This window comes from Chiloscyllium punctatum, chromosome 42, assembly GCF_047496795.1.
Source record: "Chiloscyllium punctatum isolate Juve2018m chromosome 42, sChiPun1.3, whole genome shotgun sequence".
Taxonomy (NCBI): Eukaryota; Metazoa; Chordata; class Chondrichthyes; order Orectolobiformes; family Hemiscylliidae; genus Chiloscyllium; species Chiloscyllium punctatum.
In genome coordinates, this window is record NC_092780.1 from 3,684,459 (window position 1) to 3,706,490 (window position 22,032).

General features: G+C 42.1%; 1 protein-coding gene across 3 annotated transcripts in view; it reads left to right on the plus strand.

Moving 5' to 3' along the window:
* The window catches only part of nfe2l1b (nfe2 like bZIP transcription factor 1b), a 44,764-nt gene extending 26,762 nt beyond the window's left edge, over window positions 1–18,002 (plus strand). The window contains exons 2-5 of one of the 3 annotated variants that reach the window (XM_072561232.1): window positions 3,501–3,713; window positions 9,642–9,731; window positions 10,839–11,015; window positions 11,823–18,002. In XM_072561232.1, coding sequence (XP_072417333.1) covers window positions 3,501–3,713; window positions 9,642–9,731; window positions 10,839–11,015; window positions 11,823–13,142 — 1,800 coding nt within the window. In that variant the 3' untranslated portion in view covers window positions 13,143–18,002. The remainder of the gene's footprint in view (window positions 1–3,500; window positions 3,714–9,641; window positions 9,732–10,838; window positions 11,016–11,822) is intronic. The other 2 variants (XM_072561233.1, XM_072561234.1) reach the window with 2 other exon arrangements.
* Window positions 18,003–22,032: the final 4,030 nt, after the last annotated feature.

Consider the following 22,032-nt stretch of genomic DNA (forward strand, 5'->3'; position numbering starts at 1 on the left):
GAAATATTCACAAAAGTAGAAATGGTTTAGGAGTGAGGATAGAATAAAACAGGAAGAGTGGCACAGTGGTTAGCACTGCTCCCTCACAGCGCCAGTGACTCTGGTTCAATTCCCACCTCCAACTGTCTGTGTGAGTTTTGCACGTTCTCCCCGTGTATGCTTGGGTTTCCTCCGGGTGCTCCGGTTTCCTCCCACAGTCCAAAAAAAGTGCAGGTTAGGTGAATTGGTCATGCTAAATTGCTCATAGTGTTAGGTGAAGGGTTAAATGTAGAGGAATGGGTCTGGGTGGGTTGCTCTTCGGAGGGTCAGTGTGGATTTGTTTGGCCGAAGGGCCTGTTTTCACACTAAGTAATCTAATCTAATCTAGTTGCATTGGTCTTTTAGCTCAGTGTAATTCCCCCTCTTTACGTTTCACTGAAATTATCATCCTTTGAGAATGGGTGTGGGCCTTTATCAGAACTAATGTGGACAGTAATTTATACTGGATGATAACTGAGACATTGGTAGATAGATAAGGATTGTCTACTCACCATGTGACTCCCTGCAACATAATTGGACCAGTCTAGACAGACTGCTTTCCCCTGCTCCTCACTCTTGGAGTGCTAAGGGATTACCAGCAGCCTAACCCATTGCAGCATTCTGGAACACGCTGGCTGCCAGAATAGCACACAGCTTATGTAAAGTCAAAAATAGCTATGACCCATTATCCATGAGGACAGAAGGAAGCACTGAAGATGAAACGGGTACTTAAAAATTAAAACATTATGCTCGTAGCCCTTGTTGTACAAGGTAGCAGGGACCATCGGGAGCTGTTTGTGTGAGCTGCATTTTTAAATTTTATTGCTACAACCTTTCAAACTACTTTTGTATTTAAAAAGAAAAGTGTAAGATTTATTTCACCATTGCAGTGTTTTAGTCCGACCATTTTAAAGTCTCCACTGGTTTTCAGGGGTCACCTTGATCTGCTGGTTTAAGAAGCCATTTTTCTCTGAAGTGACCATGCTTCGAAGGTTAATTAAATATGTCATCTGTCCACCTCCAGGCTGGGCTGAGGCCACTAATCAGCCGAGCCTGTGACTGAGACCAATAGGCTGCAGTGGCTGCCTATTTAAAGCAGTCATCCCTCCTTCTATTAAGCTGGTTTCAAGGCCTGATATTTAATGGTAAACTGAATTGCTCTGAATTCATTGGCATCTACTGGGTTGTGACAGTGATAATCTGCTTTACTCTCCATTTCAAACTGAAATCCTAGTTTGTTGTAGAAATGTTATAGCTGTGATTGCGTGCAGTTTAAATCCACTGCAATGACCTGGCTTTATCTGCTGAGAGTCCTTTCCAACAGGGACAGCTGGGCGTGCCTTTAAAGGGACAGGTGGGTCAAGCAGACCATCAAACAGCCACTCAACAAAACTGCACACCCGAGAATACAGTAACAGCTTGCATTTATATAATGCTTTTGAGCAGGAAACTGTCAGATGTTTTGCAGAAACCTTAAGACTACATTCTGAGAGCAAGCATATCTGATATTCAGATTTGTTTTCCTCTTGCCTCTTCCTCTTCCTCTCCTCCCTCCCTCCGCCATCCCTGCCCTATGTGCATCTTTCCAATGCTCCATTTGACTGCCAAATGGAGTTTTAATGGAAAGAAGCCCTTACAGCACCTTTTGAGAAGTGTATATGCATGTTACAGCTTATCAAACTTGTCTTGCAGCTTGAGACTGATGTAGTGAAGAAACTGTTCTTGCTACAGCTGACTGCTACTGTATGTAAATTGATGTGGTACCACTCTGTGACGTGGGCAGAAGGGAGGGGAATTGGAAGTGAATCGAACATTACTGCGAGGCAGTGCCTGACTGGAGCCTTTATCCAATATATCTAATCTCTAGTTTCTGCCCGTAATGCATTCTAATTTGTCCGGAATTTGAAATGGTAAACAGTAATTGGTTTCAAACTTGCTCAAATATGGTCACGTCAACAGGAATTGCTTCTTCTGGCCTTTCCCTTTCTTTGGAGAAGTATTACTGTAGACCTGCTATCTGTTTGCTCTATTAATCTTATTTGGAATGAGTGGGTCTGTGACTGAGTTAGGAGCTGATCCAGAAATGCTCTTCAGAAAAATAAGCTAGAGCAGTGGGAAAATCTTCTGAATAAGAAACAACACCTCCCCTTTTCTCTGCTTCCTATGCTTCTCCCCCTTTCAAAATGGCTTTATAAATTTCGGGTCCTTATTACTTACAGCTGGACAGAGATGCATTGTAGCTTTTTGTTTGCTTTGTTGCTGACATGAGCAGCAAGGTAGGAACATACAAATGACTCAATTCTCAGGCCAGGTGCCATCCACAAGGAAGAAACCAACTTGAGGTTTTTGGTCACTTCTTTTGTTAATACATTGACCAAAACATTAAATCTGTTTCTCTCTGTTATGTGAATTTCCAAAATGATGTTTGTGTTTCAGATTGCCAGCATCCTCCCTGTTTTCCTTTGCTTCTGGCCATGCAGTGTTTAGTGTCTATCTGTGGTGAACAAAGTGCTTTAAGAACCAAGTGGTAGTGTATGATTGGAATCAGACTGGGTAGGGGACAAGACATTATCATCTGTAGTTTTAATTTAAAAGATAGTGGCTTTCATGGTCAAAATACAATTTCACAACATGTCACTACTAACTGCACTAAACTGTCATCCATTCTCTGGCTGAAAGAATACGCTACAATGCGTTTCTAGTGTTAATTGTTAGTGTAGAAATGCGTCCCCGGCCTGCCAATCTCTTTTGCCCTCTAGTCCACACTGATAAAACAATGCTGAATTCTGAAAATTGGAGAACTTGCAGGTCAGTGATGGGGGTGGCTGAAACACTAAAGTTAGAATAAGAGGTATACACATTCCTGAGTTAGTAAATGGAAAATCTATTTATTCTGGTGGGTAATTGCTCCAGTATGTTATAAAGAGAAGTTGCATAACCTCGGCTTGTTTCTTATTGAATATGAAAAATGTGGGATGATCTTACTGAATGTTCAGGGAGTGGATGGGCTAGATAGAAACTACTTGAGATGAGTTCAGAATGAGGGCCAAACAAACCATTAGATTTGAGCCATGTTATTTGAGAGTGATGTCAATGAGTACTTCACATAAAAGGTAATGGAGTCCTGAAACACTTTGTTCTCTAAAGCTGTTTGGGGGGGGGGGGGGGGAGTAGAAAATTTCAAAATGGCAATTGATGGAATTTTGTTAGATCAACAATGCTAAGGGTCTCTGAACCAGTGGGGATAGAGATAACTGATAAATAGATCAGCCATGATCAAACTGAATGGTGGATGGGTTTGATGGGCTGAATAACCACCTCTAATTCCTAGATACACTATCAAGTTTGGTGCTTGCTAGTGAGAATTGAAACGTTTCCACCTTGCTCTTATGAGGCTGGTTATTTTACTATGAACACATCTTGTTTTGTTGTTGAAATAAACATTGGCTACAGATGGAGTTATTGGAATTCTCTGGTTCTAGGACATTGATCTGATTGATATCCTGTGGAGGCAGGACATAGATCTGGGCGCTGGGAGAGAGGTTTTCGACTACAATTACAGACAAAAGGAAAATGAGCAAGAAGACGAAGAGCAGAGCCAGAAGAATGAAGAGAAAGACAGAAATGAGAGGAGTGGATTGCTGCATGGGACTGTTCAAGTGGATGGGGAGACAGGAGAACATGTTCCCAATCAGGTACTGGCTTGTAGTTCAGGATTGATAGTTTCCCTTCCTCAATAGCCTGCTATCTAATCATGGATGTTCATGTAATCATGCAGCTCAAGGTGGACATTCAGTCCACTGTGGTAGACTCTGGTTTCCAGCATCTGCAGTCCTCACTTTTGCCTATTCAGTCTACTGTGCCTAGGCCAGCACTTTGAAAGAGTTATTCAGTTGGTGACATTTCCCTACTTTTTCCTTATAGACCTGAAATGTTTTCCCAATTTAAGAATTTATCTAATTCTTTTTTTGAAAGTTACAGTTTGATCTGCTTTCACTTTACATACAACATATTCTGGATTGTTAAACTTTTTTAAAACCAGGTTTCTTCTAATTTTCCTTGAGATTCTGTTACCAATTATCTTAAATCTGCATCTTATTTCCTGACCTTTTGTGCTGATGGAAACTTCCTTGACTGTACAAAGCCCCATCATTTTGTATACCTATAGCAAATGTGACCTTAAAGAGAATGATCCCAGCTTCTCCAGTCTATACATAACTCAAGTATTGCACGATAGGGAATGCTGGATGACTAAAGAAATTGAGGGTTTGGTTAAGGAAAAAGAAACATATGTCAGGTATAGATAGGATAGATCGAGTGAATCCTTAGAGTATGAAGGCAGTAGGAGTATATTTGAGAGAAATCAGGAGGGCAAAAAGGGGACATAGCTTTGGCAAATAGAGTTAAGGACAATCCAAAGGGTTATTACAAATACATTAAGGACAAGAGGGTAACTAGGCAAGGCTGCCTTTGTGTGGAGCTGCAGGAGATGGGGGAGATACTAAATGCGTATTTTGCATTAGTATTTACTGTGGAAAAGGTCATGGAAGATACAGAATGTAGGGAAATAGATGGTGACATCTTGAAAAATGTTCATATTACAGAGGAGGAAGTGCTGGATGTTTTGAAACACAAGTGGATAAATCCCCAGGACCTGATCAGGTGTACCCTAGACCTTTGTGGGAAGCTAGGGAGGTAACTGCTGGGCCTCTTACTGAGATATTTGTATCATCGATAGTCACAGGTGAGGTGCCGGAAGACTGCAAGTTTGCTAACGTGGTGCCCCTGTTTAAGTAGGGTGGTAAGGACTAGGCCTGGGAACTATAGACCAGTGAGCCTGACTTCTGTGTTGGGCAAATTGTTGGAGGGAATCCTGAGGGACAGGATGTACTTGTATTTGGAAGGGCAATGACTGATTAGGGACAGTCAATACTGCTTTGATCGTGGGAAATCATGTCTCGCAAACTTGATAAAGTTTTTTGAAGAAGTAACAAAGAGGATTGATGGCAGAGTGGTGGACGTGATCTATATGGACTTCAGTAAGGCGTTTGACAAGGTACCCCATGGGATACTGATTAGCATGGTTAGATCTCATGGAATACAGGGAGAACTAGCCATTTGGATACAGAACTGGCTCAAAGGTAGAAGACAGAGGGTGGTGGTCGAGGGTTGTTTTTCAGACTGGAGGCCTGTGACCAGTGGAGTGCCACAAGGATCGGTGCTGGGTCCACTACTTTACGTCATTTATATAAATGATTTGGATGTGAACATAAGAGGTACAGTTAGTAAGTTTGCAGATGACACCAAAATTGAAGGTGTAGTGGACAGCGAAGAAGGTTACCTCAGATTACAACAGGATCTTGATCAGATGGGCCAATGGGCTGAGGAGTGGCAGATGGAGTTTAGTTCAGATAAATGCGAGGTGCTGCATTTTGGGAAAGCAAATCTTAGCAGGACTTATACGCTTAATGGTAAGGTCCTAGGGAGTGTTGCTGAATAAAGAGACCTTGGAGTGCAAGTTCATAGCTCCTTGAAAGTGGAGTCATAGGTGGATAGGGTAGTGAAGAAGGTGTTTGGTATGCTTTCCTTTATTGGTCAAAGTATTGAGTACAGGTGTTGGGAGGTCATGTTGCGGCTGTACAGGACATTGGTTAGGCCACTATTGGAATATTGCGTGCAGTTCTGGTCTCCTTCCTATTGGAAAGATGTTGTGAAACTTGAAAGGATTCAGAAAAGATTTACAAGGATGTTGCCAGAGTTGGAGGATTTGAGCTATAGGAAGAGGTCGAATAGGCTTGGGCTGTTTTCCTTTGGGTGTCAGAGGGGTGACCTTGTAGAGGTTTATAAAGTCATGAGAGGCATGGATCGGATAAATAGACCAAGTCTTTTCCCGGGGGTGAGGGAGTCCAGAATCAGAGGGCATAGATTTAGGGTGAGGGGAAAAATATGAGAGACCTACGGGGCAACGTTTTCACACAGTGGTACATGTATGGAATGAGCTGCCAGAGGAAGTGCTGGAGGCTGGTACAATTGCAACATTTTGAGGCATTTGGATGGATATATGAATAAGAAGGGTTTGGAGGGATATGGGCTGGGTGCTGGCAGGTGGGAGTGGATTGGGTTGGGATATCTGGTTGGCATGGACGGGTTGGACTGAAGGGTCTGTTTCTGTGATGTACATCTCTATGACACAATAATCCACTACCAATATTTGCATTTTTTTTGGTTTTGTTACTTTGTGGTCAGCATTGAGTTGCAGATCCCACCAGTTGCAGTTCATAGTCTAGGCAGCATGACTGGCCAGATGTAGGGACCTGCTAACACATTTAACAACTACCTAATCTCAATATTTTTGCCATCTGAGTAAAATGTGAATTTTGAAAGCTTCCTTTTAATCTGCATTCCAGCTTTCCCAAAGGCTGGGAGACATTAAAATGGAATAATCAGAACATGTCCAGGACATTTTGGACAACAATTTCTTTGCATTTGGTTTCTCTGTCAAGCCAAAGTAAAAGGGAGTTCCTAAAAGGCCTGTGGCAAAGTGCTAACTGAAATTCCATCCATGTTCGACCTTCACAGACTTTGTATAGTATTCCATGCGCCTTCTAATTTCAATCTATCTTCATGTTAGACTGCTAAGAGTTTTATCAGAAAAGGTGGTTAATGAACAATGGCAGACATTTAAGAAAATAATTCTTGACTTAGAAAATGTGTCCCAGTGAGGAAGAAGCATTCTTCCAGTGAGGACAAACAAACCATAATTAACTGAGGGAGTTAAGGACAACATCAACTTTAAAGAAGTAGTATTGAATATGGCAAAAGTTAGTGGTAAGCCAAAGGAATGAGAGATTTAAAATCCACAAAAGATGCCTAAGAAAGTAGAAATGGAAGGTAAACGAGCAAGTAATACAAAAATGGAAAGTAAAAGCTTTTAATAATTGGTTAGCAAATAGAGAACAGAGTTAGGATATGGGGACATTGTCAGGATGGTAACCTGTAATGCATGTTCTGCCTCAGGTCAGTCCACAATTACTCGGTGTGAAAGTGCCTCAGATGCAGAAGTGAGTGTTTTATTGTCAGGTTTGTGGATGACACAAAAACCGGTGGAAAGTCAAGTGGGTGGGAATGTCAGACCCTATGGAATTCTTTGCAGCAGAACACTGTAGGGCTGGGCTGTTAAGTATGTTCAGGGCTGATGTAGAGATTTTTATAAGGAAATTAGGGGTTATGGGGTGAAGTCAAGACACTGAAGTTGAGGATTATCTGATCAGTTATGATCTCGTTGAATAGCAGAACAGCCCTGATGGGCAGAATGGCCTACTTCCGCTCCTTACAAAGGAAAGGACTGACTTGGTCAGGTTGCTCCTATCCAGTTTTATTTGAGATAGCTAGTTTAATTTGTCTGGGAAGCATCGTGTTTTAAACTGTTTGAGGATAGATTGTGGGGTTGTTTAGGTAGGAACTGTGGTATCATTCATCCAGCCATTTGAATATATCTTACCTCTGTACCCACAATACAAATTTTTAAGATCATTTGTTTTGCAAATTTGCACAACTGCACAGCTATCTGCCTGCCCTGATGGGCAGCACTGAATGACATTGATGAAAGTTGTAGATCTTTTGATTCGTGCTGTATAATCCAGAACAGGAAAGGAAAATGTTTACATCAGAATTTAGAACATAACACTCACTCGAGAGTACAAATCTGCTTCTATTCATTCTGCCAAAGTGGCGAAGTACACATTTTTCAAACACTTTACTCCATCTGCCAATGTTTTGCATACTTGCACACTTTTATCTCCTTTTATCTTGGTGTCATTGGCAAATATAGCTGCCATATGCATTCTCTTTATCCAAGTTGTTGATATAATTTGTACATCATTGAGGCTCCCAACTCTGATCCTTGTGGGGTTCCACTGCTTGCAGCTTGAGAACCCAAAAAGCATCCCGTTAATCCTGACTGTTTCTTGTAGCAAACCAATCCTCTTTAAGGAATACCTTTTTAAAGGTATTGACTTGAAGGGAATGTGGTGTTGGTTTACCAGAATGATACCTGGGCTCCAAAGATTACATTGTAAAGAGTGATGACGCAAGCTGGACTTGAATTTGCTGGAATTTAGAAGGCTGAGGTGTGAATGGATAAAGGTTTAAATATGTTAGGAGCAGGATGGAGAGACAGTATTTCTGTAAGTTGGAGTACAAGGCAAGGGAATGAATGAAATTGGGAACTTCATTGACTTCATAAAGCAGTAGAACTTTAGAATTCTCCACTTGTAAAGGATATTAACTGATATGGATTGATATTTGATCTCTGAAGGTATATATTGTTTAGTATTTGTGTTGCATTAGGACATGGATTTGAATGAGCTGGATTCTGGCGTAATGGGAATGTAGCTGAATGTGGGCACATTTTTGTCGTACATGAATTTTGTTTTAAAAAATACATGATGCCAAAATGAATAGCAATAACGATTTCAAAAGTTGCAAAATGCACAAAACTAAACTGCATTAGTTTATTGCTAGTCTGTTGCTATGCCCATTGCTCTATTCTGGCCTTTATCTTTAGTTGTTTCGGTTGCCTATTTTCCTAACATTGATGTAACATTTTACATAACTCTCTCAAACAAAATGCTGGACAAAAACTCAGGTGTGGCAGCATCTACAGAACGAAACAGAGTTAATGTTATGAGTCCAGTGAGGCTTCCATCGGCAAAGTAGCTTTTTGCGGACCAGGAAAGAGAGAGGATATCCATGCTCTTGGAAAACAAGATTGAGGAATGCTTTATTTGTTTGGAGTGAGACTTTGAATTTGCTGGATCTAATGTTTGGAAATAGTGCAAAGAGGTTATTCACAAAACAAATCATGAATGATGCAAGATTTTCAGAAAACTGCTTGACAATTGTTAGCTTATTATTTATTCAATTCCCCAGTTTATTTTTCTTTCATCCTTAGGGATGATCTCTCATTTCCATAAAACTTTTTCAGTACAGTAATGGCCATTCAGCCCCTCAGTACATGCTGGACTACAGTCTCCCCCTGCCTGGTTCTAAACCCTTCAAAGGGTTTAATGCTTTAACTTTTGTCAGCATTAAACTTTGTGTCTTACATAGGTTTGTTCATTCCGTTAAATTGCAGGTATGCTTTGCAATTTTCTGTTCCTGTGTACCCCACACTAATCCAATGTTGTCATCCAACTTGGGAGTTCTCATCCAAATTTTTAAATATGATGAAAAATTGAGGGCTCCCGAACATTAAGCCTCCCAGTCATTACCCCAACTCTTTTTGTTTTCCCCTCTTTCTCTGTTTCCCATCCAATATCTAGCTCCAATCAATAGCAGGCTTATTTTTGCCCAGCAGTTTTGTAATTTTAAGGAAGCCAGTCAGACTATATTTCCAACATTGCTCCATTCATTTGACTATATTTTGATCATAAGTTTAACTCGATGTCTCAAAGCTGTTATTAAAATTAGCTTTACAGCTGATAATTTGACCATGTGGTTTTCATAACTGTTTCTGGGGCCCTTTTTATTTCCGCTTTGTATGCTTGATCTGATATTGAGAGGCAGTATTGACCCCTGTGTTGGCTAAAGCTAATCAGATCTGGCATTTTTTATCACACCAGGTGGCAGACGCGGCGGAGCAGACTGCACCTTCCTTTGAGGAATGCTTGAGGCTTCTGGATGAAACATTCTCATTCGGGGAGGATTCAGAGGTGAGTGAGTGAATTATGGTAATGTCATTTTTTTGGATTTAAACTGGACCCATATATCAGTGTGTCTCAAATGGTCACCCTGGTTTTTGACATTTTATGAAGTAGATACCTGGCAGCAGCAATAAAGCTGCCCCCTCCAGGGGTAGAACTCCTCAGTAAAGTTGTGTGTGGTCTTTGGATGGAATACGAATTTGCAAGTTAGGATTGTTACCCAAAATTCAGACAATTAAGGGAGTGATGTTAGGGCTAACAGGGCAGATGATGAGGAAGAGCTGCTTTTGGTTGAGGAGTAGGGATGTAGGATTGGGGAATATAGCGTTATGTTGCCTATGATTAAGACCAGGGATTGGTGGTTGGAAAGTGCCAACAGAGACACAGGGCTGAGGCATCAGCCAGTTGATTAGTGATGCAAATCTGAAGAAAACCTTGATGTTAATTGGCATCAGGTGGCATCTCCAGTAACTGCCATGGCAAATATTGAGAACGTTAAATCCAGAACACTACTGAGTGAGCATGGTAGTGAGGGATGCTTTCCCCATCAAGGGGAGCACTGGCTAATTGGAGCAAAATGAGAACAGGCACCAGGGGCTTGCTAGTGATGAACAGATAATTTCCAGTTCAGACAATGGAGCCAAAACCCCTGGAATCTTGTGTTGTGTTTGTATGTTTTACTTGGGTCCACTGATGTGCTTCATCTAAGACCATGAGAAAGATGGTGTTACAGTGCCCCCCATCTAGTTGGGCACTCTAACACCGCATCTTTCAGCTGAGCTCTCACTGTGAACATCATTGTCAATTGTATCAAGCAAAGCATAGTTTTATTCCTTGCAATAGACTCTAGTTACATAGCCAGAGGTAGGATTCTTTGATGTTACATGATGCTAAGCTTGCTATGGTCCTAAACCTGAGCTTGGGAGATGCAGAGCAGACCCTTGTTACTGTGGTGAATGCAATAAATCCTTGAGTAAAGTAACTAATGCTTTCCAACCTAGAATCTCCCATTGAGGCAAGTGTTGTACACTCTTATAAGCCTTCTACTTAAGAACGTCCTGAGCTACAGTGATAGGGCACAGCACAAAGACTGAATTTCATGTCTTCTGTTATCAGTTTCCAGCAGCAGTGTCCTCAGTGCTGAATGAAGCTCTTGACAATGCTCTGCCCAGCACCAGCGACAGTCTGACTGCAGGCTCACAGATGACCCTCCTTCCACCTCTCTTGAGGCCCGAGACTCCTTTAGACTTAGAACAACAGTGGCAGGATCTTCTGTCCCTCATGGAGCTACAGGTGAGCATGTTTGGAACCGTGTGCACGGTTTGGTTACTCTGCATCAGCATGTGCTGGGACAGGTGCATCGGGTTGGTGTTGAGGATGGGCTTTCCTAATTGTCTATCACTTCTGTGTGGTGCAGAAAGCTCAGTACAGTTCCTACTCTCGCCACATGATGCCTGCTTGCCTAAGGCAGTGTACACAATGAACTGCTTGGGCTTTGTGGGTAAAATATGCAACTATGTGAGGCACAGCCAGCAATACGTATTCTAAGTTGGCTAATGCAAATGAAGAGTGAATATTGATCTCTGTGCCCCTTGATCCAGGGAGTTGCTGCTTGACTGTTGTCTAATCATTGTGCATGTGTGTTGCATGAGGCCAGTTAAAGCTTAAAACTAATGGTATCTCAGCCTGTCAGCACTTACGATCTTGGCTTGTACAGACCGGATTTGGGCCAGGTATTGGACGGCTCGCAAATGCTCATGGAGCTTACTAATGCATGAGTCCCCCTCTTCCAGGATAGAGAGGATAGTTACACTTGCATTGTTGGATTTACTGCAGTATGTTTTGATGGAACCTCTTCTTCAGTGGAGTTTCTGGATTAAAGTTGAATGCTCCCACTAGGACTAAGCAAAAGAACAAACGTCTGAGTTTGTTCTTCACCAGTACACATGCTTATATCAACTACTTTACCATTGGCCATCAGAGGTTGAGTACAGCTGATACAGGCATGATGATAGATTCTGGAGTTTGTGCTCATTACCTGTGAAAGTACTATAAGTATATAGCTAACTTTTTAAATCCACTTTTGATCCTCCTTTGCAGGACATGGAGGTGACCAACAGTAATGACTCTGGCAGCAGCAGTGCTGATGTGCCCACAAACTATAACCAAACTCCAGTCGCACCCATCAATCAAGATGTGAGTCTGCACAATGCCACCTTGCCTCCTTGTGGCCAGGATTTCCCTCCCTTCTTCAACTCAAACTTGGAGAACCCTTCTGTGAATGGTGGTCCCAGCCTCCAACAACTGGCAGCCACCAACTCCACCAACTTTGATGCCACCTTTGGTTCCACCAATTTCACAGGGTTGTTCTTCCCCCCTCGGATTAATGGAACCAGCAATGAGACTTCTGGCTGCAGCTTCCCGGACCCTCTGTCTGGCCTGCTAGATGAGGCAATGCTTGATGAGATCAGCTTTATGGACCTGGCCATGGAAGAAGGATTTGGTCCGATGGAGGCCTCTCAGATTGAGGAGGAGCTGGACTCTGATTCTGGCCTCTCTCTTGATTCAAGTCACAGCCCTGTATCTCCAAGCAGCTCTGAATCCTCAACCACCTCCTCATCCTCCTCTTCCTCCTCCTCCTCATTTTACCAGGAAGGGGCTGTTGGATATAGCACTGATTCAGAAACCGCAGACTCTGAACAACCTGAAAGAGAGGGCGCTGTGGGAGGTTATCCACCAGAATACAGCAAGTTCTGCCGAATGAGTTACCAGAATCCCAACTCTTTCCACTCCCTGCCTTGCTTGGATCAAGTCAACCACAACCACACCTATAACCTACCAGCTGGACCATCCGTTTCCAGTCAACAGTATCACCCTGGCCCTGGAAAGAAAGCACCAATAAAGGAAACACGTTCCAATCACGTGGATGTACATATGGGCCGTGATGAGCGGAGGGCTAGGGCACTGAAGATCCCATTCTCCAATGACAAAATCATCAACTTGCCTGTTGACGAGTTTAATGAGCTTCTATCCAAGTACCAGCTCACTGATGCCCAGCTGACCCTGATCCGTGATATCCGCCGCCGTGGGAAAAACAAACTGGCAGCTCAGAACTGCCGCAAGAGGAAGCTGGACACTATCCTGAACCTGGACCACGATGTGGATCACCTGAAGAAGCAGAAGGCCAGGCTGCTGAAGGAGAAGGTGGAGTTTGTCAAGTCCTTACGGCAGATGAAGCAGAAGCTGCAGGAGCTTTACCAGCAGGTGTTTGGCCGGTTGCGGGACGAGGAGGGAAGGCCGTACTGCCCCAGTCAATACTCCCTGCAATACACTAATGACGGCAGTGTGCTCGTCATGCCTCGGGCCCTAATTGCTCAGCAAGGAAGATCAGATAAGAAGAAAAACAATAAGAAGAAATGAAATCTACAGCCAGCCCTGGTGTCTGGCTTTGAACTGAACTAGAGAAAGGAACTCAGCGAGAGGCGGCGCCTCCAGAAAGCTGCTGCTGACTTTTACAAATAGACACCTGACAATTCGCACCTTCTTGTATTGAAAATATCTTGCAAATCTGACACCTGCAGGTCAGTTAGGATGGAATGGTAACCCAGGAGGGTCAGTGACAGGGTTTTATGGATTGAGTTGGTAGTTTGCTTTTTGACCACAGCTTGAGAATCAACAAGTGTCTCCACTCCAGCTGTGACCCTATTGGGATGGATCGGTGTGTGCACTTGTGTGTCTGGTTCGAGGGAGGGGTGGAAGAGTTTGAGATTTAGCAGCTGTCTCTCTGATTGAGACACCCTGGCTGTGGGTAACAAACTGCTTGGCAAAATCAATAAGGATTTTTTTTTAGAAAAAGCCTCTTTGCTCCACACTGTTTACAAACACAAACTAGAAACTGAGTTCAGTTGTTACTTGAATAAGGATGTTTGTTCACTTTTCATTAAACAGCTTTAAGACAACTTCAAAATAACATGGCTGCACGTGCTTTGAAATCCAGGTGGGAAAGGTTACTGATAGAGGTTGTATGGATGAGGTGCAGTTGCATAGAGATCATTTTCTGACTGAGGCACTGCTGCTTGCAGTCTCTGACCTGCCATTCATAGCATGACATTGCTGTACAGGAATCTTTGCTAATTGGTAAACTTCTGGCATGGTTTGAAGAGAGAATCCACTTTGAGCCCTCATGCAATGGCTATGTCTATTAAGTGCAGAACTCGAGCCTTGCAAATTTAGTCGTATTTATATCAAACGCACTTCACCCTAACCTTAACCCTAACTGCCTTGCTCTTCCCACAGTCTGGGGCAGCTGAATGGAAATTCTTGCAATTCCTTTCTGTAAGAGGCTATTAAGAAATTTAAATTAAGGTGGGGCCAGGCAATTGCTGGGCTTGGTCCATCAGCCAGAGCCCAGTCCTCCACAGCTCCTCAGGTCAATTGCCCCATCTAATCAAGTTGAAAAGTAGGATTTGAGATTTAAAGCAGTTGGTTACTTGCTAATGTGTGGTGCAGGTTATTAAACAGAACAAAGGTTATTGCAGGAGTACTGTGAACAAGGAAACAATGTGGCTACTCAGATTTTCAAAGTATGATGTAAGTGAGATGAATTTTTTCTCACTGCCCTCCTCCAACTCCTTCCCAACATCAGGTATTTTCTGGCTAGTTGTGTGGAAAGCGGAAGGGAGAGTGTAAGCTGGAGATGGGAGAAGGGGTGTGGAAAAAGAGATGGTTCCTAGATATTTCTCAATGACTTAATAAAATTATTCTGAGGAGCAGTGGGGCTGTACTTTGTTTTCCCTAGGTAGTTACGTTGAAATCTGGAGATCTTTCTCAAGGGAACCTCTACAGTTCCCTTTCCCCCATTCTGTGCTGTGATTTAATGGGCAATTAGTAGGTGTCTCCAGGTCCCCATTTTTGTGCATCAAAAGCATTGAGTGCAGCTCTTCCTTAATGGATTCTTGGTGCATTATGTAACCTATTAAAATGTTGATGCTTCGTGTGTGCCTCTAAATCGTAGCCTTTTCCATCTTTGCCTGCTTTAGTTTTTTTTTTGTGCCTGGTTCATCAGCTAAGATCTGTTGTCCTGCTGCGTTCAGCAAGTCACTACATGAGGGTTTGCAAGACTGAAGCACACCATTTTGATTTTAGTCATAATGTGTTTTTGAAATGTAGTATGTTGGGTTTAGTGGGGATGGGGCAACTGTCTAGACTAGATTTGCTCTAAAGCTGAAATCAGATGGTTAGTGCAGATTTTATAAACTTGCTTGGTCAGGACACTTATCGCCTTTCATATTAATTCCTGACACTTGCAGCCAGATCAGAATGAAGGCTAACACCATTTGCATTGAAAACCTCTTTTAACAGAGGGTAAAATAAATGGATAACTATCTGTAATGCAAGAGGCACTCTACAAACGGGAAAGGTGTTCAAAGAGCTTTCAGGTTTATCCAGGAAATCTGAGCGCAGTTTAATCTGCATTTATTAGTCAAGGAAAATAGTTCAGGTTGGAATTATTATTGCTTTGCAGAGTGGAAAACATTTTACACTTTTGATCATAAACTGTGTTATCAAACTAACTAGCTCAGGGTTGTAACATCATGGCGATTTAGAGAATGCAGGAAATGAGAGAAGTATTCTCTGATCATTCCCATGGTTTATTGATTGGAATTGGAGATGGGTAAAATGATTCATTTACAACAAAAGGATGCTGCGAGTCTGCAGGATGTGTGCTTGAGTGTGCTGAGATGTTCTGGTTGCACTTCTGACCTGAATCCTGTCACCCTGCACCTCTAAAGATGACTTTGTTTCTATGAATAAGCACTGCATTCTGACCTTTCTGACTGACAGTGACTAGTGTGGAGATTCTTAAGAACTGGCTTTTGGCTGCAGCTCATGTTAATCATACTCCAAATAGAGAAACCTATAATCTTCAGGCAGGTTGGCCACAACTGTCTATATGTTGACAGTCGATGCACCCAACCTCCACTATTGACTGAGCCATTTATATAATCTCAGTGGCCCTACAATCCCTGCATTGCATGATCAGTATGATGCAGTAAACATCCAAAACACTGGAATTGAACATTCAGCTCCTCATTCACTTTGCCAAGACTCGTGGGTAAGCAGTGAGAAGGGAGACTTGTGAACAATAGGCAGACAGTAACAGAAATGGCATCCTCCACCTGCTGCAAACATATATCAATCTCCTATGGATCTCAAGAAATGCTGACAAAGTCTTGGGTCAGGTGATGCTGCAGTTTTCCATTAACTTGTTAGTTTACTTCATGTTCAGTGTAGCATTTCCAACATGCACAACCTCCCCTTCATTTGTGTCTGAAAATACAACTTAAATGAACAGATTTGAAGTTCACAACCAATATTATTTTTACAGGGAATGTACCAAGTGTGACTGCATTTTTAATTACAGCTAATATCCAGTCATCTCTTGATTCTAGAGTAAGATCAGTGTACCAAGTGCTCAGTCCTTTAGCCCCTGTAGCTGGGATGTGTTGGTGTCTGACAATCCTGAGCTGCCTGTAATGCTGCACTGGGTGTTTTACAACTGCAGCCTTACCTGAAGTTGGCTGCTGGGGCCTTTTTAATCAGACTCTGGCTCCCTCTACTGTTGCTATTTTAAAATTTACACGCACTGCATTTTTCTCCCTGCCTGAATGCAATTTATGTCTCTGGGTTTTTTGAGTTAGAGACTGACTGACTTGCCAAGAAAGCTCACACAGGGGAAACGGGCTCTGACTGGGAGAGGAGATGGATTGCTGTAATTGAGCTGGATCAGATGCATTAACAATTGGCAATGCCATAATAGACTGAAGTTCAACTTTCCCCATAATGTGTTTGTGCCTGATGTATTGCAGTCTCCAGTGTTGTCCGGCTACTGTAAGATTGAGAGTAGCACAGGTTAAAATCCCTGCTGTATTTTAGGCAAATGTGTAAAATGTATTACCAGGGCTTATACTCAGTATCAAGATCCTCAGATTTTCCCCTTTCTTCATATCCTTCAATTCTTCCTCAATGTTTCTAGCTTCCCGTTTAAAGGCATCATGACTTTAATCAACATAACACTGGAGTTGCTAAAATAGAACAACTTTGAATGCTGAAGATCTGAAAGAGAAAGCAAAATTGCTAGAGAAACTCAGCAGGTCTGGCATCATCTATGGAGAAAGAAACAGTTAACATTTCAAGTCCAGTGACCCCTTCAGACCCTTCCTCTGAAGAAGGGGCACTGGACTTAAAACATTAACTCTGCTTTTCTGTCCACAGACGCTGTCAGATCTGCTGAGCTTCTCCAGTGATTTGTTTTCCTGTGTAGGAGTTGCAAAGTATGATAGGCAACTTCCTTCAGATTTTTGACTGGTGTCTAGCTTTCCATAAGGCAGGTGAGTTTAATTTGGGACAACAACAATTTGTTGTTTTAATCTTTTTTTAAGCAGAACATTACAGTCAGTAAATGGACAAGTTCTCAACTCTTACAAACAAAGGCTAAATGAAGCTCAAAATTCCGAATGCAGGTTCAGTACCTGGAGAGATGTAGACAAGATGACAACCATTGTTGCTGTACTCTACCTGCTGGTCTCCATTCTAAAACACTGCTAGCATTTACTTGCCTGGAGTTAAAGCAGGTTTCTAACCCTTTTCACATGTTCCCACTTGCTTAAAAATGAAACAATCAAGGTTTTGAATGCTCAAAATTGTGCTGAGAGGTCATAAACTGTAATGAGGTGTGTCAAACCTGTCTGTTAAAATTAGCATATCCTCTGATCATACAATTCCAAGGTTCAGTACCCAGGGACAACACTGGTCTGTCATTGTTCCCAGGTGTCAATTGCCAAAGAACAGGGGCAGTGTTTCTAGAAACTGAAATCATGGCTAAAGCTGACTCTGCACATCTGGTTAGTTCTGAGGAGGTTTCTAACAGCACCTACTCCATGTTTGCTCAAAAGAGATTACTGAGGAGCCTTGTACTCCCAGCTATGTGTGTGATTGTTTCCTACCACCAGCCTCTGCAGAATAACCAGTAATCTCTTGTCTTTTTGATTTTTGTACTTATTTATGTTAAGTTATAGATGATGGAGTCTCTTCTATTTAACTGTTTTAGTTTCCTGTCAGATTTGTGCAGATATCTAATGTTGCCTGTAACTAATGTCTTTTTTCTCTTGGCTTGGCAGGGAATCTCTCAAATCTGTTGTATATTTTTCTTTACATGGAAACTTGCAGCAAACCAGGATTGTTTGGGGAGGGAAATTCAATAAATTAATTCTATTTTCACATGTTTCTCAGGCTAACTTTATTTAATTAATTAAACACTTGATGGATAAATATGTAAGTAATTCTACCAGGTGTGGTGTTGATATTAAGAACATTCGGAACAGAACAGGCCAATCAACCCTTTGTACCTCCTCTGCCATTCCAAATCATGGCCGATCATTTACCTTAAATACCATTTCCCCACACTATCCCATATTGCTTGACATTAGTACTGAAATCTTATCAATCTCTATCTTAAATATGCTCAGCATCCAAGTTTAAAACTCCCTTGGAATAGAAACTTCCAACAATTAACTATTCTCTACAACACAAAATACCTCATCTTAGTCTCCAAATAGCTTGCCTCTTAAAATTGCAGCTTGCTGTCAGTTCAATCTACTTTCTACAAGGTGGGTGGAGGGTGAAAGAAAGATGTTTGTCTCTGCCTGAAGGTTTTGGCAGTGTTTCTGGATTAGTGATACAGTTTTGCACATGCTGTCTGTATTGTGCTGGTAAGGAGAATGAGGTGATCATTTCTTGGAAACTGGGGTAATAAAGCTGAAGATGCTTTTTCTCACCATCCTACCAGAGGTGGCAGCACAGTCCTGCCTCTTTGTTTTGGCGACAAAATTAAAGTCCTGCTCATTCCTCTATCTTACCTATTGATGACAGAGGATTCCTAATAACTCAATAGTCTTTTGTTCTGCCCCCGAGTCCTTGATTGAAAAAGCTCTAAGCCTTGACATTGTCTGCTCTTCAACTTTTTTCAAGTATACTTTGAAATAACCAAGATTGGTTTTCGCAGACTCAGGCCAAATATTGGAAGCCTTTTTAAATTGTAGGTCTGACCCAGATGGAGTCTAACACACATTACCAGCAATCCTGTTTGTGCTGAAGGGTTCAGGGGATGGAGTGTGAAAACTACTCAGTGGAGTCCTTCAAAACTTAGGATATCAGTTATGTTGACAGAATTGATGCTTCTGGGCTCAATGTCATGCAGGGCCCTAGGAGGCTTGAACAAAGCCTCATACATCAGCTCAAATGTGAGCATGGAAACTTCCTGCTATTGATCACCTATATTCCCTTGCTTCTGCATTGTGTTCTGTTGAAAACCATCTTGGACATTCCAGGTGAAGGTCATTTTTTGATCTGCTAAATGAGTGATCAAGGCTTGGTTTGTACCTGAAATACTTATAGGAAAAAAACTCTTTGGCTGTCTTGATCCTAATCCCCCACCCCCACCCATTCTGCATTCTCTTTTGATGGGTTTCCATTCCACCCCCTTAATGACCAGAGTGAACTGAATGAAGCTGTGGAGCAATACAAATATGCTGGATACTCCACTGTGCTCCAGTGACAGTGGGAACAAATAATGTGGGAGATAAAAGCATTAGAGGTTCCATGTGGAGTACTAGAATCAAGCTGATCTATCCAGACTTTAGACTGTTAACACTTCGTGTGACCCCAGGAATTGGAACAGTTTTTTTCACAGACAATAAAATACCAGCAAGCTCTAATTCTTTTACAATATATGCAGCATTAGTGATTTGACTTCTTTCTCTTCTTGTTGCAAACCGTATACTTGTAAGCATCAAAAGGTTGACCTCCACAGGAAATTGGTAATCTTCAGGTTAACATCTCAAATTTTCTTTCACATTTTGTTGGCTAATGTGGTGCCAGTATTTAAGAAAGGTGGTAAGGAAAAGACAGGGAACTATAGACTACTGAGTCCATCAGTGGTGGGAAAGTTGTTGGAGGGAATCCGGAGGAATAGGAATTACATATATTTGGAAAGGCAAGGACTGATTAGGGATAATCAACGTGGTTTTGTGCATGGGAAATCATGTCTCACAAACTTGGTTGAGTTTTTTGAAGTAACAAAGGATTGATGATGGCAGAGCTGTGAACGTGATTTATATGGACTTCAGTAAAGCATTCAACAAGGTTCCTCATGGTAGACTGGTTAGCAAGGTTAGATTACATGAAATATAGGGAGACCTAGCCATTTGGATACAGAACTGGCTTGAAGGTAGAAGACAGAAGGGGGTGGTGGTGGTGGAGAGTTGCTTTTCAGACTAGAGGCCAGTGACCAGCCAGCGGTGTGCCACAAGGATTGGTGCTGGGTCCACTGCTTTTCATCATTTATATAAATGATTTGGATGTGAACATAGGTATAGTTAGTAAGTTTGCTGATGACACCAAAACTGGAAGTGTAGTGTAGACATTGCCAGGGTTTGAGCTCTCAGGACAGGCTGGGGTTATTTTCCCTGGAGCATTAGAGGATGACCTTGGAGGTTTTTTCCTTGGGTTTAGATCAGACTTTCCTGCTCCTCAGATGCTGCCTGACCTGCTGTGCTTTTCCTTCACCACACTGATCTAAACTCTGGCTTCCAGTATCTGCAGTCCTCACTTTTGCCTAAGATCTTTTCCTTGGGTTGGTGAAGTCTAGAACTAGAGGGCATAGTTTAGTGAGAGGGGAAAGATTTAAAAGGGATCGAAGGGGCAACTTTTTCCAAAAGAAATGGTGTCTAGTATGAGCTGCCAGAGGAAGTGGCATTTAAAAGGCATCTGGGTATGTATATGAACAGGAAGGGTTTAGAGCAATATGGGCTAAGTGCTGGCAAATGGGACTAGATTAATTTTGGCATGGACAAGTTGGACCAAAGGGTCTGTTTCTGTTCTGTACAGCTGACTGTTAGTTACCTGTAGGGGAATCTTTGTCTGCTTGAACACTATCCATAGCCCAGCAATAATACACACCAATTTAAGCAAAGCAAAAAGAAGCTGAAAACTCGAGTAACTGACCTGAAACATGTCACTCTTCAAGTTTTTGGATGTGTGGTTAATTGTGAGGAATAAAGGTCAAATGTTACAGGATAGAGGTGGGTTGGTCAGATGAAATTTAATCCCGAAAACTAAATGGCAGAACAGTAGGAAAGACTGGAATCTTGGGTGCTTGTTCAAATCCATGAAAGTTGTAGGATCAGTTATTAGGGTGGTTATGACATTTGGGACAATTGCCTTTCAGGTGTGGTGTAGATTACAAAAACAGGTCATATTGGAGCTGCCTAGGCCAGAGCTGGAATACTGTGCAATTCTGGCCACCACACTTGAGATTCACAGGATATTTGCCCAGATTGGTTATTTCCTTTACAGCAGAGGAGGCTGAAGGGAGACCTACTTGAGTTGTAAGAGATTTGAGATCTATAGATGGATCACTACCACGCGGACATCAATTTAAGGGGAAAGGCAGGAGGTTTAAAAGGGAATTGGAGGAAAATGTTTTTTACCCAGAAACTGGCAGTAATCTGGATGAGACTTAATGTCACAACAGTGCAAGGTATGGGCTGAGTGCTGGAAATGGATTCTAGTGTAGTTATGTTGGTGCAAGAGTGGACTGAAGGGCCTCTGTGCTCTGTGACTATGACTCTTGTTGGCCATGTATCACTAGCATTCTCCATATATTGTATTTTGATTAATGTTGTCCAGTTATTAAAAGAAGTTCACACAATTGTGTTTTTCCTGTTTTATTACATAATATTTGCGTTCCTGTTAAACAACAGTGTAATGTTGCAGGAGCAGTTATCACAATACTTAATAGGAATTCTACAAAAACAGATCCTTTAAAACCAGCTAAAATCAGTTCTCCCCCTCTAAAAGACAACATTTGATGATTAAATGTGAATCAGACAGAGCTGCAACGTATGAAAACTAGGAAAGTGGCACTAATACTTTAGTTTCCATGCTTGTATTTTTTTCCTTCCACAAATACCTGAAATGTACCCACGTCATTTCCCACCCCCCCCCCCCCCCCCCCAACCCGACCCGACCCCCCCGCATCACGTTTAATAAGATTACGAATGAGAACATAATCAGTCTTACCCCAGTTACACAAACACTGTCAAAGCAATACTTTTCCTGCATTAGGACACTGTTGAATTCTGATGTTGCAGCCAGTTGGGAAAGGCCATTGTGGAAACAGCAGCCACATCCCTTTTCCAGAGCTATGGCATGTGGATTATAATCAAACAACACACTTCTCTTTCTTTCC